Raw genomic sequence first — 16,740 nt, 5'->3', positions numbered from 1 at the left:
TTTTGCTCTAGTACCTCACTTATATTTTTTTAGAGCACGGTGGTGGAATTGTTTTATAGAAATTATTGATCTCTCATGCTTCACTTAGATTATTTTGAGAGTCTTAAATAGCATGGTAATTCACTTAAATAATCCTAATATGCTTGGTATTCAAGAATAGTAAAAACTTTCTTATGAGTGTGTTGAATACTATGAGAAGTTTGATACTTGATAATTGTTTTGAGATATGAAGATGGTGATATTAAAGTTGTGCTAGTTGAGTAGTTGTGAATTTGAGAAATACTTGTGTTAAAGTTTGTGATTCCCGTAGCATGCACGTATGGTGAATCGTTATGTGATGAAGTCAGAGCATGATTTATTTTTTGATTGTCTTTCTTATGAGTGGCGGTCGGGGACGAGCGATGGTCTTTTCCTACCAATCTATCCCCCTAGGAGCATGTGCGTAATACTTTGCTTTGATAACTTGTAGATTTTTTTACAATAAGTATATGATTTCTTTATGATTAATGTTGAGTCCATGGATTATATGCACTTTTCTTCCTTCCATCATTGCTAGCCTCTCTAATACCGCGCACACTTCGCCGGTATCATACACCCACCATATACCTTCCTCAAAACAGCCATCATACCTACCTACTATGGCATTTCCATAGCCATTTCGAGATATATTGCCATGCAACTTTCCACTGTTCCGTTTATTATGACACACTCCATCATTGTCATATTGCTTAGCATGATCATGTAGTTGACATCGTATTTGTGGCAAAGCCACTATTCATAATTCTTTCATACATGTCACTCTTGATTCATTGCATATCCCGGTACACCGCCGGAGGTATTCATATAGAGTCATATTTTGTTCTAAGTATCGAGTTGTAATTGTTGAGTTGTAAGAAAATAAAAGTGTGATGATCATCATTATTAGAGCATTGTCCCAGTGAGGAAAGGATGATGGAGACTATGATTCTCCCACAAGTCGGGATGAGACTCCGGACGAAAAAAAGAGCCCATAAAAAAGAGAGAAAAGGGCCAAATAAAAAAATGAGAGAAAAAGAGAGAAGGGACAATGTTACTATCCTTTACCACACTTGTGCTTTAAAGTAGCACCATGATATTCATGATAGAGAGTCTCTCATTTCGTCACTTTCATATACTAGTGGAAAATTTTCATTATAGAACTTGGCTTGTATGTTCCAATGATGGGCTTCCTCAAAATGCCCTAGGTCTTCATGAGCAAGCAAGTTGGATGCACACCCACTTAGTTTCTTTTGTTGAGCTTTCATATACTTATAGCTCTAGTGCATCCGTTGCATGGCAATCCCTACTCACTCACATTGATATCTATTGATGGGCATATCCATAGCCTGTTGATACGCCTAGTTGATGTGAGACTATCTTCCCCTTTTTTGTCTTCTCCACAACCACCATTTTATTCCACATATAGTGCTATATCCATGGCTCACGCTCATGTATTGCGTGAAGATTGAAAAAGTTTGAGAATGTCAAAAGTATGAAACAATTGCTTGGCTTGTCATCGGGGTTGTGCATGATTTAAATATTTTATGTGGTGAAGATAGAGCATAGTCAGACTATATGATTTTGTAGGGATAACTTTCTTTGGCCATGTTATTTTGAGAAGACATGATTGCTTTGTTAGTATGCTTGAAGTATTATTATTTTTATGTCAATATTAAATTTTTATCTTGAATCTTTCGGATCTGAATATTCATACCACAATTAAGAAGAATTATATTAAAATCATGCTAAGTAGCACTCGACATAAAAAATTATCTTTTTTATCATTTACCTACTCGAGGACGAGCAGGAATTAAGCTTGGGGATGCTTGATACGTCTCCAACGTATCTATAATTTTTGATTGCTCCATGCTATATTATCTACTGTTTTGGACATCATTGGGCTTTATTATCCACTTTTATATTATTTTTGGGACTAACCTATTAAATGGAGGCCCAGCCTAGAATTGTTGTTTTTTTTGCCTATTTTAGGGTTTCGAAGAAAAGGAATATCAAACAGAGTCCAAACGGAATGAAACCTTCGGGAACATGATTTTCTCAATGAACAAGACCCATGAGACTTGGACCCTACGTCAAGCAACCAACAGGTACGCCACGAGGTAGGGGGCGCGCCCTCCACTCTCGTGGGCCCCCTGTTGCTCCACCGACGTACTTCTTCCTCCTATATATACCTACGTACCCCCAAACGATCAGATATGGAGCCAAAACCCTAATTCCACCGCCACAACTTTCTGTATCCACGAGATCCCATCTTGGGGCCTGTTCTGGAGCTCCGCCGGAGGGGGCATCCATCACGGAGGGCTTCTACATCAACACCATAGCCTCTCCGATGAAGTGTGAGTAGTTTACCTCAGACCTTCGGGTCCATAGTTATTAGCTTGATGGCTTTCTTCTCTCTTTTTGGATCTCAATACAATGTTCTCCCCCTCTCTTGTGGAGATCTATTCGATGTAATCTTCTTTTGCGGTGTGTTTGTTGAGACTGATGGATTGTGGGTTTATAATCAAGATTATCTATGAACAATATTTGAATTTTCTCTGAATTCTTTTATGTATGATTGGTTATCTTTGCAAGTCTCCTCGAATTATCAGTTTGGTTTGGCCTACTAGATTGATTTTTCTTGCAATGGGAGAAGTGCTTAGCTTTGGGTTCAATCTTGCGGTGTCCTTTCCCAGTGACGGTAGGGGCAGCAAGACACGTATTGTATTGTTGCCATCGAGGATAGCAAGATGGTTTTTTTTATCATATTGCATGAATCTATCCCTCTACATCATGTCATCTTGCTTAAGGCGTTACTCTGTTTTCATGAACTTAATACTCTAGATGCATACTGGATAGCGGTCGATGAGTGGAGTAATAGTAGTAGATGCAGGCAGGAGTCGGTCTACTTGTCTCGGACGTGATGCCTATATACATGATCATACCTAGATATTCTCATAACTATGCTCAATTCTGTCAATTGTTCAACAGTAATTCGTTCACCCACCGTAAAATACTTATGCTCTTGAGAGAAGCCACTAGTAAAACCTATGGCCCCCGGGTCTATTTTCATCATATTAATCTTCCAATACTTAGTTATTTCCTTTGCTTTTATTTTACTTTGCATCTTTATCACAAAAATACCAAAAATATTATCTTATCATATCTATCAGATCTCACTCTCGTAAGTGACCGTGAAGGGATTGACAACCCCTTATCGCGTTGGTTGCGAGGAGTTATTTATTTTGTGCAGGTACGAGGGACTCACGCGTAGCCTCCTACTGGATTGATACTTTGGTTCTCAAAAACTGAGGGAAATACTTACGCTACTTTGCTGCATCTCCTTTACTCTTAAGGAAATCCAACGCAATGCTCAAGAAGTAGCACGAGTCCATCCTCCCACATCGAACTCCGAATCTGCACTGCACCACGCCGTCAAGATCCGTCGCCATCAATGTGTAGAATGAAGCACCGCTCCACCAAAGAAGCCGTCCGCTGGTCCCGCGAGGCCGAGTGCACCTCCAAGAATGCTGCCCCAAAGGGGGTTACGACACATGAATGCCGTCCACATCCGATCAGCTGATCTAGGGTTTCCCCCGGAGGTATTGAGTGGAGTTGGGAGCTTCACCTCAAAGGGCATCGTCATCACTGGCTCTGGCCATCAACCGAAGACCAGGTTTTCACCCGGATCCGTCCCAAGAAATCCACCCAACAACCTGTGCACCGTCTCGACCTCCTTCAAAGCCCTAGATCCAGCCGCCTAGATCCGGCGACCAACCGCAGCAACGGTGCCACCGTGGGATCCCTGGCGCACCGGCCACTGCCTGAGTGTGCCACCACTGGAGCCTAGGAGGAGGGCTCCCACCCCGCCTTGCCAAGCCTCGAGAGCCGCCGAGATGGATCCCGCGCGCTCGTCACCGTCTCTGATCCGAACCAATCCAAAGCAGATTGCCGTCACAGATCCTCCTTGGACAGGGACTACACCACGCCATGCCACCGCGGGAAGCCCTAGCTTCACCAGCCGCCACCCTCTAGGGCCGCCGCCCCGGCATCCAGACAGAACCTCGTCGCTGCCACCGGCCAAGTTCCGCCACCGCCGACCGGCCACGGCAACCTCCGCCGCCATGCTGCCGACGGATCTGGGCGAGGATAGCCATCCTCCCCGAGGACACACGCCGCAACCTCTTCTCCGCGTACTCGCACGAGAAGCCACCTTGGCCGCGTCCCCACCCCTCGCCGGATGTCGCGCACGTGCCGCCCCGCCGCCGGCGAAGGCCGCCGCCACGAGGAGACCCGCACGCAGCCGCCACACAGCTCGGCACCGACCCATCTGCAGCCGCGCCATGGGGCCGCCGTCGTCTAGATCGTCGCCGCCGCGCCGCCAGGATCCACCCGCCCCGGTGCCTCCGCTCGGCCTGGCCGCTCCCGCAGGCCACGAACGCGAGGAAGGGAGAAGGACCCCGCCGCCAGCCACCGCGGGGGGCTTTGCCCCGGCGGCTCTGGCCGACGGCGGCGGGGAAGGGGAGGAGGAGGAGGGCTAGCGGCAAGGGGTGGCGGCGCCGCCCGTGTCGCCCGCGGGAGGAGCGACGCGGGGGCTAGGTTTCGTATGTGATTACATATGAAACAAAATGAATAAATCTACACTCTAAAATGCATCTATATACATTCGTATGTAATCCATAGTAGAATCTACAAAGATTTATATTTATGAACAGATGAGAGTATAATACTGTAGGATATAGCTCAATCCCACACTCGCCTCTGCATGAGCACATAGATGGAGTATATACGAACCAGATGACAAGCCTGGTAAGCTATCTCGATCAAAAAATAAAAAAACATACCACCTCCGTCCTGATTTATTAGTTTGCTTTATAATTTGTGCTAAACTTTGACCAAAGATTTAACTAGAAAATGTTAATGCATGTCAATAAAAGTTATATTGCTGGATTCGTATTTGAACATAGTTTTCAATGGTATAATTTTTTGTGACATACATAAATATTTTGTTAGTTAAATTTATGATCAAAATTTGGTATAAAATACAATAAGAACCAATAAAACAGGACGGAGGTAGACGTAGCTACTTTTGTACTGCAGATCTTCATATGGTACGAGTTCTATGCCTGTCGAATGGCAGGAACTTGATTAATTACTGTGCGTAGCCGCAGAAGCCGTAGCTACACTTGTTGTCGCACTGGTTAGAGCAGGTGCCGCAGTTCTTCTTGTCGGAGAGCAGATCCACGCAACGCCCGCCGCAGCAAGTCCGGCCGTGCTTGCACGCCTTGTTGCAGCCGCCGCAGTGCTGGGCGCTGCCGACGGTGTCCACGCACTGGCCGCTGCAGCACGTCGTCCCCGTCGCGAGGCATGCTTCAGCCGACTTCTTCGAGCACTGGTACGCCGACAGAGGCAGGTGGGCAGCGCCACCAACAAGCAGGAAACGGCTCCTCCTTGTCGGCGGCTGCAGGCTCGCGCTGCCGCCGGCCGTGGCTGCGGGAATGCCACCGGCAGTGACCAGCACCGTGATGAGGAGAAGCAGGGCAGCGTTCGCCATTTCGGAGACAAGGAGAAGTAATGCAAGTGTTTGGCTTACTGGCTAGTTGCTCTTAATTAGCAGGGAGCTCAAGGGTGTGCTTGTGTGTGGGGGGAATACCTCTCAACTTTGAAGCATCACGATTTATATATAGAAGAGAGCATGGGTAAGAAAAGTCAGCGGGGTTAGCTCTGCTCTCCTGAGGTTGACTTTTGATGCAAATTCAACTTCAAGATGACACCAAGAAGCCACTTTTGTGCAGAACAAAACTAACTGAAAATAAACGAAAGGTTCCTGGTACAATGTTCACATGGAGTGTAGAGGTTTGAGATTTTTTTTTTTTTTTTTTTTGCGGATTGAGAAAGATTAGTTAGAGGTTGATCAATCCATAGTCCAGGTACTTGCAATTTTGCAAAGCAACCAGTTCGCAACAATAGTATTGAGAACAGAGAATGGCTGCGAGATTGTCGTAGCTCGAAGTGTAACTAAAGTAAACTTCAGTAAAGCTCCACGTAGCATTAGTTTTGAATAAGTAATGCACGGGATGCAATGAACCAAGCGCCGGCTATCCTCGCATGCTAGACGTGTTGCGTGATCATAAGCAGGAAACTTATAATGTGTAAACGACGATTACAAGTATCATAAAATCAATACTCAAACTAATGCACATGGTGGTGGCTGGTGGTTTTACATGCTGCACCCTCAAATCATGCAGAAGGGCAAAGACCATCAAGTTATCCTCTGTTAAATTACATAAACCATACATTGTACTTAGCTGAGATAAAGAAAAACCGTTCACATATATATACACGCCAAGATCATCCTTCCCAAGATTGTGGTGGCTATGGATTGTCTTTCGGTGGTGAACAACATCCATGCGAATAATATATGAGACTATGGAGTGATCATACAGGCGTTACTTGAATGTCACCTAGCTTTGCAGGAAGTCATTTTTATTCATGAAATGTGACAGTTTAATTTTGAAGCCCATAAGCCAGGTAGGGGGCAGATCTAAGCCTCGGGTTTGGCCATCATGTTTAGTTATCACCTGCCATATAATCCGTCCATTCCAAATTATGTTGTGTATAAGTTCTCTTTTGGACAAATCTTTGATCAACATTTACACTATTAGTATATAACTTTTGTCATACACAATCATAATGACAAACAAATACTTTGGAATACATATCTAATGGCATCAACTTTACGTCAAATAAAATACACACTAATAGGTAACAGGGTATTTATTGGTCAAAAACCCATCCTAATGAAACATAATATGTGCAAAGGTGACATTTTCCTGAAATACTATTTTGGGATTATCAAGCTGTTGACATTTTCCCTAAAAAAAGGGTTAATTCATATTGATGTTCTAAAAACGTCTGCAGAAAAGAAAACTCCTCTACTTTGGTATTTACACCAACTATGCGCAAAGTTGTGCCATTATAGAAAGGCCGTCAAGCTAGGAAATAGACTAACAAGTCATCTCACAAGCATACAAATTACCATTTTTACACTGATACTAATCTAAGATGTGACACCAATGACGTCATGACAATTGGTTTCTCCATTGTCATTCACAATTGTAGCGTCATAGTGATGTAGTCTTTAAAGGCGACATCACAAGAATAAGTTGGTAATATAAAATAGTGTCTTCAAGAAATAGAAAACTTGTATGTTCATGGTTTTACATGCGGTTACAAGATCACATTCCGCGTCCACATTTATCGGACAAACTAGCTAACCGCTTGCACTAGCTTGCCTAGCTACCTCACCAAAGAATGTAGCGAGATCACCCTTTAGGAGGCCTGCTTGCTTCTGCGCTCTGCTTCTAGCTTCAATTTTCTAGAGCACCACAATTGTTGATGGAGTAGCACCATCGAAGACCACCGCGTTTCTATGTTTCCACATCACCCAAAGGCCTAGTGCTATCAAGGTTCACAGATCCCTCTTGTCTTTGTTAAGGGCTTGGCAAGATTTATACCAATCGACAAGGGAGCTATGAATAGTGGGCGCCCAATCCGGCTTGCCTAAGGGATTCATCATCACCGCCCACACAATTCTTGCGAGTACACACGTTAGGAGGATATGGTTGATGGTCTCTTGGTGCTGGTTGCCGAATGGGCATGATGCCTGGTGGGGTAGTCCACGTCGAGCTAAGCGGTCCGACGTCCAACATCTATTCCTAGCAGCCAGCCAAGTGAAAATCTACATTGCAGGGGTGCCTTCAATTTCCAGGCGCATACAACTTAGGGAGCACCTACCCCAGAAATTGGCTGCATAGGCTGAGCTTGCTGAGCACTCTCCGTTTTGTTCCAACAAATGCAGAACAATTATTCTCTAGAATTAGTTTTTATTTCACTCTTGATCGGAAAGTTCTTTAATAGAACCTATAGCAAGCACCACCATCGTTTGTTCCAAAAGGACTTGGGCTACGGTTGAACTTATAGAAAACACGCCACCTGTCGCAACCCAACCACTTCCTTACAAGGTAGCGGGAACGTGGTACAAGTTGTATCCGGTAGCCTACATCATGTGATCCGCTGTTAAAAGGAGAAAACCACTAGTCACTAGTTGCTAGGGATTTTCAGTTGAACTGTATGTATATGGAATTTGCAAGTGATAACATTTGTGGATGTCATGAACACCCTTGAAGCTAGGGCAACGGTTATCTGACGGTGTTCCAGAGAATGAGAGACGTCGTCGAACATTGCTTAGGCGCCGGCGGCGAGGGCAGGAGGACAATATTGATATACCCAGGACCCATGTTTTTATTTTCTAATTTTAAAGATGGTCTTGTAAAGCTAGAGAATTTTGATATGTATATGGTTTTGGCCTTCCCACAATTTTTTAATCATTTATGCGTGTACACTCTCTTTTGAAGTAACTGTAATATCATTGCAAGGATGTTGATTAAACTGCGGTTCCGCACTCACGAACTTGTAGATAGCTAACAAAGCACTAATTAATTACAATCTCAACATGCCGGGAAGTTCGGATTTCACCGCTTTCGTTCTAATTCATGGGTTGATAAACTGATATGACATTTATTTAGTTATAATCAACAACATTACAAGCGGATACCCACTGCTACAACGGCAGCAATATACCACTTGCCACAATTTCATGCCGTGCTAGAAGGGCTCTCAATAGTAATTATAGTAAATCAATAATAGGTTGGGAGTTAATGCCTCCCTTGCCTCTGCATGGGCATTTACTATATATGGTGCAGATCTTCAGCTATGACTTTTTAGCTATATATGGTGCGAATAGTGTTGAACTTAGGTTACTGCGCGTAGTCGCAGAAGCCGTAGCTGCACTTGTTGCTGCATTGGTTAGAGCAGGTGCCGCAGTTTTTCTTGTCGGAGAGCAGATCCACGCAGCTCCCGCCGCAGCACGTCCGCCCATGCTTGCACGCCTTGTTGCAGCCGCCGCAGTGCTGGGCGCTGGCGACGGTGTCCACGCACTGGCCGCTGCAGCACGTCGTCCCCGTCGCGAGACATGCTTCAGCCGACTTCTTCGAGCACTCGTACTCTGACAGAGGCAGGTGGGCAGCGCCGCCAACAAGCAGAAAACGGCTCCTCCTTGCCGGTGGTTGTTGGGTTCCGCTGCTGCCGGCCGTGGCTGTAGCGACGCCGATGCTAGTGGCAAGCATCGTGATGAGGAGAAGCAGGGCGGCGTTCGCCATTGTGGAGACAAGAAGTAATGCAGATGTAGGCGGTTGGCTTATTGGCTCGTTGCTCTTGATTAGCAGGGAGCTGAAGGATGTGCTTGTTGTGTGGAGGGAATGTCTCTCAAGGGTCACTCTTTATATAGAAGAGATCATAGGCAGGAAGTCAGCAGGGTAGCTATGCTCTCTTGAGGTTGACTTTCTGGTGCAAAATTTCACTTCAACATGAAGCCAAGAAGCCACTTTTGTCCGGAATAGAAAACTGATTGAAAATAAACGAAGGGTTCCAGGTACAACGCTCACATGGAGTCTGGAGGTTTGAGAAAGATTAATTAGGAGCCGATTGGTCAATCCATAGTCCAGGTACTTGCAAAGCAACCAGTTCGCAACAATAGCGTTGAGCAGGCACAGAGAATGGCTGCGGCACTGTCGTAGCAAGAAGTGTAACTAAAGTAAACGTCAGTAAAGCTCCACGTAGCACTGATTTTGAATAACTAATGCACGGGATGAAATGAACCAAGTGCCGGCGGTCCTCGCATGCTAGACGTGTTGTGCGATCATAAGCCGGAGACTTATAATAAGGTAAGAAAAGATTAAGTATGATAAAATCAACACTCAAACTAATGCACATGGTGGTGGGCTGGTGGCTTTACATGCTACACCCTCAAATCGTGCAAAAGAGCAAAGGCCAGCAAGTCATCCTCTATTAATTTACATAAGCTATACATTGTACTTAGCTGTAATAAATATATACGCCAAGATCATCCTCCCCAAGATTGAGGTGGCTACAGATTGTCTTTTGTGGTGAACATCCACGCGAATAATATATGGGACTATGGAGTGATCATCGAGGAGTTAAATGAACTGTCAACTTGATTTGCATGAAATCAGTTTTATTCATGAGAGGTGACAATTTAACTTTGAAGCCCACAAGTGAGGTAAGGGGCAGATTTAAGCCTCGGGTTTGGTCGTCGTGTCTAGTTATCACCTGCGATATACTCCCTCTATTCCAAATTATCTTGTGTATAAGGTCACTTTCGGACAAATGTTTGATCAAAAATTACACTATTAGTATAGCGTTTGCGATATACAATCATAATCACAAACAAGTACTTCAGAATACGAATCTAATGACATCAATTTTAAGTCCCGTAAAATAAATACATACTAGTAGGTAATAGCGGAACCGAATATGCAGCGTATTTTGAAGCGGTGAAAATATTGGCCTTGTTCCTAAAACTACAATGTAAGGATTATAAAGCCGTTGCTCAAAAAAGGTTTTGTTCATTTGGATGTTCTAAAACCGTTTGGAGAAAAGAAAACCCCTCTACTTTGGTATCGGCACCAACTATGGGCAAAGTTGTGCCAAGGCTGTCAAACTAGGAAATAGACTAACAAGTCAGCTCACAAGATGAAAACACACCATTGCATGCAGGTTACCATTTTGTTACACTGATACTAACCTAAGACGGGACACCATTGACGTCATGACGATTGATTTCTCCATTGGCATTCACAATGGTCGCGTCATAGTGATGTAGTTTTTAAGGACGACATCGCAAGAATAAGTTGGTAATCTAAAATTGTGTCTTCAAAAAAAAAAACTTGTATGTTGAAGGTGTTGGCTTCATGCATTCTCACCTTCTCGAACTCTGAACACCACCTAAAGATGGAAGACAACACATACATAGATGGTGTCGATTAATCAGTGAAAGTTGGATAGAGGTTGCTCACCCTAGAGAAACAACATAAGATCCTTGTCGTGAATTCAACAAGTGAGCCATGTTACCAGACTAACCCTTTGCTAACGGAGCTTACCTAGCAATATTTAATTGGGACTTTAATTTCTAGCTAGCCTAACTATTTTCCAAATATTTGTTGGTAACTGTGTGGCTGCCTTATGACTGCCGACTATTTACCAAAATTTCAAATTATTCGAAAACATAAATTCCAATTGTGATGAGAAACCTCATAGAATAATACTATGGAATATTCCCGTATACATGTTAACTACAAACCCCATCCTCACGTCATTTGGTAACCAAAGTTTAGGTCTCACTTTATCATGGCAACTTATATGCTTGCCTTGTTTTATTTTATTTTCACGGAAAAGAGTGGGGATTTTTCCTACTACACGTATCTTTAATATTTTAGGAGTATTTGTACATGATATATACGAAAGGAAGACAGAAAAGGGCACCAGAAAAGAGAGGCCAAAATGCTAGCCTTATAGAGAAGCAGCATAATTGTATAAGATGTGTTTCATGGTTGCATCATGACAAATCTATTAGTTCACTTGATCAAGTCAAATAAGTTAAATATATTTCACATACTGATAGTCAAACTTAATTATAAAATGTTCTATTGCACACATTTTAGAATGCTACTTGTTTCCTAGTGGATGCAGTAAGTCTTAAAGCATTGTGTTCCAACAAATGCAGAACAATTATTCTCTAGAATTCGTTTTTATTTCATTCTCGATCAATAAGTTATCTTGTTTTGCAACAAAAACTTTCAATCTATTCATCATTATTCATGGTAGTATAAAGAACACCAAAAGTAAGAGAAATTACATCCAGATCCGTAGACCACCTATGAACGACTATATGCACTGGAGCAAGCCGAAGGCGTGCCGCCGTCATCGCCCCTTCCTTATCGGATTCGAGCAAAGCTTGTTGTAGTAGACAGTTGAAAAATCGTCATGCTAAGGCCCCATAGGGCCAGCGCAACAGAACAGCAACCATCGGCGATGAAGAAATGCGTAGATTAGAAGTATCCAATCTGTAGAGCCACAAACATAGACGAACGAAGACAGGATCCAAGTAGATTCACCAAAGACAAATGCCGACCAAATCATGCGAGATCTGCTGGAGACACACCTCCACATGCCCTCCGACGACACTAGTCGCACCGTTGAGATGGAGGCTACGCGAGGACAACCGTATTCCATCTTCAGAAAGTTGCCGCCTTGTCTTTCTGAACAGGACACAAACCCTAAAATGAAACAAAAATACATCTAAAAACGGTGGAGAAGCCTTCCCATGGGTAAAGGCAGAGATCCACCAAGCCTCCATGGGCCAAGTCCAGAGAAGACGAGGTAGATCTGCGACGCAGCCGGCAGGAGGCGAGAAACACGGGTCGCCCTTGCCTCGCGATAGCAAAGGCGAACGGGTACTATCCCTTGTCTGATCAGTAAGTTATCTAACACAACCTAGAGGAAGCACCATCACTGCTTGTTCCAAAAGGACATGGCGCTTCGGGGTTCCTACCGTGACTCAACCGCTTGTCTTACAAGGTGGCGGGAACATGGTAGAAGTTTTATCTGGCAGCCTGCGTCATGTGGCCACAGTAAAAAGGAGAAAATCCCTCCAGTAATTGGTTGCTAGGAATTTTCGGTTTGACTATATGTATATGGAATTTGCAAGTGATAACAATTGTAGATCTCAGAAACACCCTCAAAGCGAGGGTAACGGTTATCCTAGGGTGTTCCAGTGATGTAGTTGAACAGGCGCGGCACACGAGGGCATGAGGAGGACAGTGTTGATATGCCCAGGTCCCATGTTTTTGTTTTCTACTTCCAAAGATGGTCTTGTAAAGTTAGAGAATTTTGATATATATTGTTTTGGGCCTTCTAACAATTTTTCTAATCATTTATGCATCTACATTCTCTTTTGAAATAACTGTAATTCCATTGCAAGGACGTCGATTAAAATACGGGTTCCGCACCCACGAGTTTGCAGGATAGCTAACAAAGAACTAATTAATCACAATCTCAAGATATCGAGAAATTCAGATTTGATCAGTTTCATTCTGACTCACGGGTAGATAAACTGATATGACAATTTTCCAGTTAATCAAAACCACTATAGCGGATACCACTGCTACAGCAGCAGCAATACTAATTATCACAATTTCATGCCTTATTAGCAGACTCGTCAATAATTATAGTAAATCAGTATGTTGGTAAACTGTAGCTCAATGCCTCCCTTTGCCTCTGCATGCGCATGCACTATATATGGTGCAGTTCTTCAGCTAAGACTTTCGACGGCAGACAGTAGTGTTGAACTCTGATTATTGCGCATAGTCACAGAAGCCGTAGCTGCACTTCTTGCTGCATTGGTTAGAGCAGGTGCCGCAGTTCTTCTTGTCGGAGAGCGGATCCACGCAATGCCCGTCACAACACGTCCGTCCATGCTTGCACGCCTTGTTGCAGCCGCCGCAGTGCTGCGCGCTGGCGACGGTGTCCACGCACTGGCCGTTGCAGCACGTCGTCCCCGTCGCGAGGCATGCTTCGGCCGACTTCTTCGAGCACTCGTACGCCGACAGAGGCAGGTGGGCAGCCCCGCCAATAAGCAGGAAACGACTCCTCCTTGCCGGCAGCCCGGGGCTCACGCTGGCGCGTGCCATGGCTGAGGCAATGTCGCTGGTCGTGGCCAGCACCGTGATGAGGAGAAGCAGGGTGGCGTTCGCCATTGTGGAGACGAGAAGTAATGCAGATGCAGGCGGTTGGCTTATTGGCTCGTTGCTCTTGATTAGCAGGGAGCTGAAGGATGTGGTTGTTGTGTGGAGGGAATGTCTCTCAAGGGTCACGCTTTATATAGAAGAGATCATGGGCAGGAAGTCAGCAGGGTAGCTATGCTCTCTTGAGGTTGACTTTCTGGTGCAAAATTTGACTTCAAGATGACGCCAAGAAGCCACTTTTGTCCGGAACTAAAAATGATTGAAAATAGACGAGAGGTTTTAGGTACAATGTTCATATGGAGTGTGGAGGTTTCAGAAGATTAATTATAGGTTGATCAATCCATAATCCGGGTGCATGCTAAGCAACCAGTACGCAAGAATAGTGTTTGAGAACAGAGAATGGCTGCAGAGATTGTCGTGGTACAAAGTGTAACTAAAGTAAACCCACAGTAAAGCTCCACGGAGCACTAATCCTGCACAAGTAACACACGGGATACAGTGAACCAAAATGCCGTCCTTCCTCGCATGGTAGACGTGTTGCACGATCATACGGTGAGCACTTAAAATAAGGCTAGCAACGAGTAAGGATGATACAATTAACCCTCAAATTAATGTATAGGGCGGTGGCTTGACACCCTACACCCTCTTCTCGTGGACAAGGAAAAGACCATCATCAAGGCATCCCCCGTGGATCAAACGGTACTTTTTCTTTTTTTTGAAAGCAAAGCAAAGCTTCTTTTACTGTACCCCCTAATAGATATGAACCGTCTATTATCAAAATCTAAGGGTGGCGATCCATCCATACTGCTCAACTGCGGGAGGACCATCGCCAGCGGCATAGGTACCATTGGCCGCTCCAGGTGGAGCAGTATACTTGCCGTGAGGATGATTTAGGAAGAGAAAAAAGTCAGCCCGCCTCATGACCGAGCGAACCCGTTCTCTTCACTTGTTCTGCTGGGCCGTAAGCACGCGCCCGTCGGCTAGGATTCCAGCGGCCGCCTCATCACTTCCATATTGTCGACCATGCTCGTGGACCGATGCTGCTACCACCGCCCGTGCACCTGTAACGTCTTCCTCGACGAGGCCTTCTTTCGTCCCGGCTCCCCTTCCGCTCCTTCCGGCGGTCGCTGCTGCATCTCATCTTCTTCCGCGTCCTTACTCAGCCATGGCCGTGGACTGAGCGCGATTCCGACGAGCTCCTCTTCTTCGGCAGGGCCGCTCGCGACCGCTGGGCGCCATATAGCTAGGGAAATTAGAGGTGGTATTTCAGAAGCCACCAATCATCGACTCTATCAATCAACCAAAAATAGAACATTTCCATCGAGAACGTGATCTATACTGACTAGGACGTGGACGTACAACAAGGGTGATACGAGGCACGGCTGGAGGTTCGAGAATACTACGGCCAGGTCGACCAATGTCCGACGGTCAAGGTCAAGCACGCGGGCGGAAGCCAGTGGCGAGGGCGAGCTGGGAAGCCAGGACGTAGTGGCGAGTTCGACGACGGCGGAGCCGACTAGTCGTCAAGTGGGCGGCGGGGAACAGGGCGACAGCACAACCAGGACGAACATACCAATTGCTGATGGGTTAGCGTTATTCTAGAAAACGGAAATCTGACGAGACTGCCCTCGGGAAATCAACGGCGTGGATAATTGTATACTGCTCACTTTCATCTATAGCAGTATAGGATACCATAAAAAAGCTCTTATAAATTAGCGGTGCGTAGGCAAATCACCCAATGCACAAGCAGCCACTGAGGGCGGTACATCATTTTCCCACTCCATGCATATACCAGGCATACACATACGACCAATCTGGCCCAATTCATGTGCTGCGGTATTCTCACTCCGTCTACATGCGCGAACCCTATGTCTCGCAAACCAAAGCTTGAGCTGGAGCTTAATGTCTTCAAGGGCGACAGTGTAAGGCGACGAGTCATTTTTGCGTACGTCAAGCGCCTCGGCCAGCAGCTGGGAGTCGGTCTCGAATATAACCCGGGCAGCGCCAATGTCAGCCGCAAGAGCGACGGCTCCAGCCGTTGCCTGGATTTCCGCTCCAAAGGCATCCTCATTTTGCTCTTGTCGACTTGCTCTAGCCGCAATGATGTGCCCTGTAGAGTCCTGGATCACAGCGCCCCACCCGCAGAAATTATTGCCGGGTATAAAAGCTTCGTCGAGGTTAACTTTGAGCTCGTCTGCACTAGGTGGCTGCCATTTCCCCGCCTGTCTATCCTTCTTCTTAGGCACAAATCTTTCCTCATACTCCAAGGCGCTGCATCTCATCCTTTTTATAGTTTCAAAGACCCCTGGAGCTAGCTCCCCCTCTCTGGTCTTGTTTCTAATGTTCCACCAATGCCACCACAAAGTGATGACAATTACCCGTCTGTTTTCAGAAAAGCCCCACAGGGCATCCAGCATGGCGCGCACACTTGTGAATTCCTCTAGCTTGCTTCTCTCCTCCTCCATGCCCAGCTCCCTCCAGGCTTGCTTGACGTGCTTGCATTTTATGAACAGATGCACTCCATCTTCCTCAGCTCTACTGCAGAAGAAGCACTTCGACTGATCTAACTTAAGGCCCCTCCTCATCAAATTTACACATACAACCAACGATTCATGGCACGGCCGCCAGACAAACATTTGAAGCTTCCGTGGGCACGACATTTTCCAGATCCTTTTCCAGGACTGATCTCCGGTTGCATCCAGTCGCCCTCTGCCAGCTGAGCTCGTCCCTGGTGCCCCATTCTGCTCATGTTTGCCTAGCTCGACGTGCAACTTATAAGCGCTTTTGACCGAGTGGTTCCCCTTGCTATCAAAGTGCCAGGCGATGAAATCATCCACACCGTCTCTCAAGGGGATTTGTAAGATATACCGGGCATCTTCTTCATAAAAAGTGTCTCGCACTAGTTCTTCGTCCCACTGTCTGGTAATCGGGCTTATAAGTTCCTCGACCCTAGTCAGCAGGCTCGCCCCTCTCGGCGCAATGACACGTCTCGACCAGGTCCTTGGAAGCCACGGGTCGCTCCAAATATCCACTATAGCCCCATCACCAATCCGCCATATGT

At 45.5% G+C, this 16,740-nt stretch overlaps 4 protein-coding genes across 4 annotated transcripts; all 4 read right to left on the bottom strand.

Moving 5' to 3' along the window:
* Nucleotides 1-3,775: 3,775 nt before the first annotated feature.
* Nucleotides 3,776-4,360, bottom strand: LOC147965861 (uncharacterized). The gene has a single exon (XM_087528189.1). The coding sequence runs from the start codon at nucleotides 4,358-4,360 to the stop codon at nucleotides 3,776-3,778; it is 585 nt and encodes a 194-aa protein (XP_087384315.1).
* Nucleotides 4,361-5,130: 770 nt separating this feature from the next.
* Nucleotides 5,131-5,569, bottom strand: LOC147965860 (uncharacterized). Its single transcript, XM_087526971.1, has one exon. It carries the CDS (start codon nucleotides 5,567-5,569, stop codon nucleotides 5,168-5,170), a length of 402 nt encoding a protein of 133 aa, XP_087383097.1. The 3' UTR covers nucleotides 5,131-5,167.
* A 3,265-nt stretch (nucleotides 5,570-8,834) lies between these two features.
* LOC147965859 (uncharacterized) lies at nucleotides 8,835-9,236 on the bottom strand. Its single transcript, XM_087526969.1, has one exon. The coding sequence runs from the start codon at nucleotides 9,234-9,236 to the stop codon at nucleotides 8,835-8,837; it is 402 nt and encodes a 133-aa protein (XP_087383095.1).
* A 4,053-nt stretch (nucleotides 9,237-13,289) lies between these two features.
* On the bottom strand, nucleotides 13,290-13,691 carry LOC147965858 (uncharacterized). The gene has a single exon (XM_087526968.1). It carries the CDS (start codon nucleotides 13,689-13,691, stop codon nucleotides 13,290-13,292), a length of 402 nt encoding a protein of 133 aa, XP_087383094.1.
* Between the last annotated feature and the right edge of the window lie 3,049 nt (nucleotides 13,692-16,740).

The sequence above is a fragment of the Triticum urartu genome, chromosome 6A, assembly GCF_056163025.1.
Source record: "Triticum urartu cultivar PI428250 chromosome 6A, HENAU_Tu73, whole genome shotgun sequence".
Classification (NCBI taxonomy): Eukaryota; Viridiplantae; Streptophyta; class Magnoliopsida; order Poales; family Poaceae; genus Triticum; species Triticum urartu.
Note: the sequence above shows the minus strand (reverse complement) of the source record. Positions and strands in the feature narration are given on the sequence as shown.

What these genes read in the sequence shown, in the direction of transcription:
- LOC147965860 (XM_087526971.1), bottom strand. Translation starts at nt 5,569, where the DNA reads ATGGCGAACGCTGCCCTGCTTCTCCTCATCACGGTGCTGGTCACTGCC.
- LOC147965858 (XM_087526968.1), bottom strand. Translation starts at nt 13,691, where the DNA reads ATGGCGAACGCCACCCTGCTTCTCCTCATCACGGTGCTGGCCACGACC.
- LOC147965861 (XM_087528189.1), bottom strand. Translation starts at nt 4,360, where the DNA reads ATGGCGCGGCTGCAGATGGGTCGGTGCCGAGCTGTGTGGCGGCTGCGT.
- LOC147965859 (XM_087526969.1), bottom strand. Translation starts at nt 9,236, where the DNA reads ATGGCGAACGCCGCCCTGCTTCTCCTCATCACGATGCTTGCCACTAGC.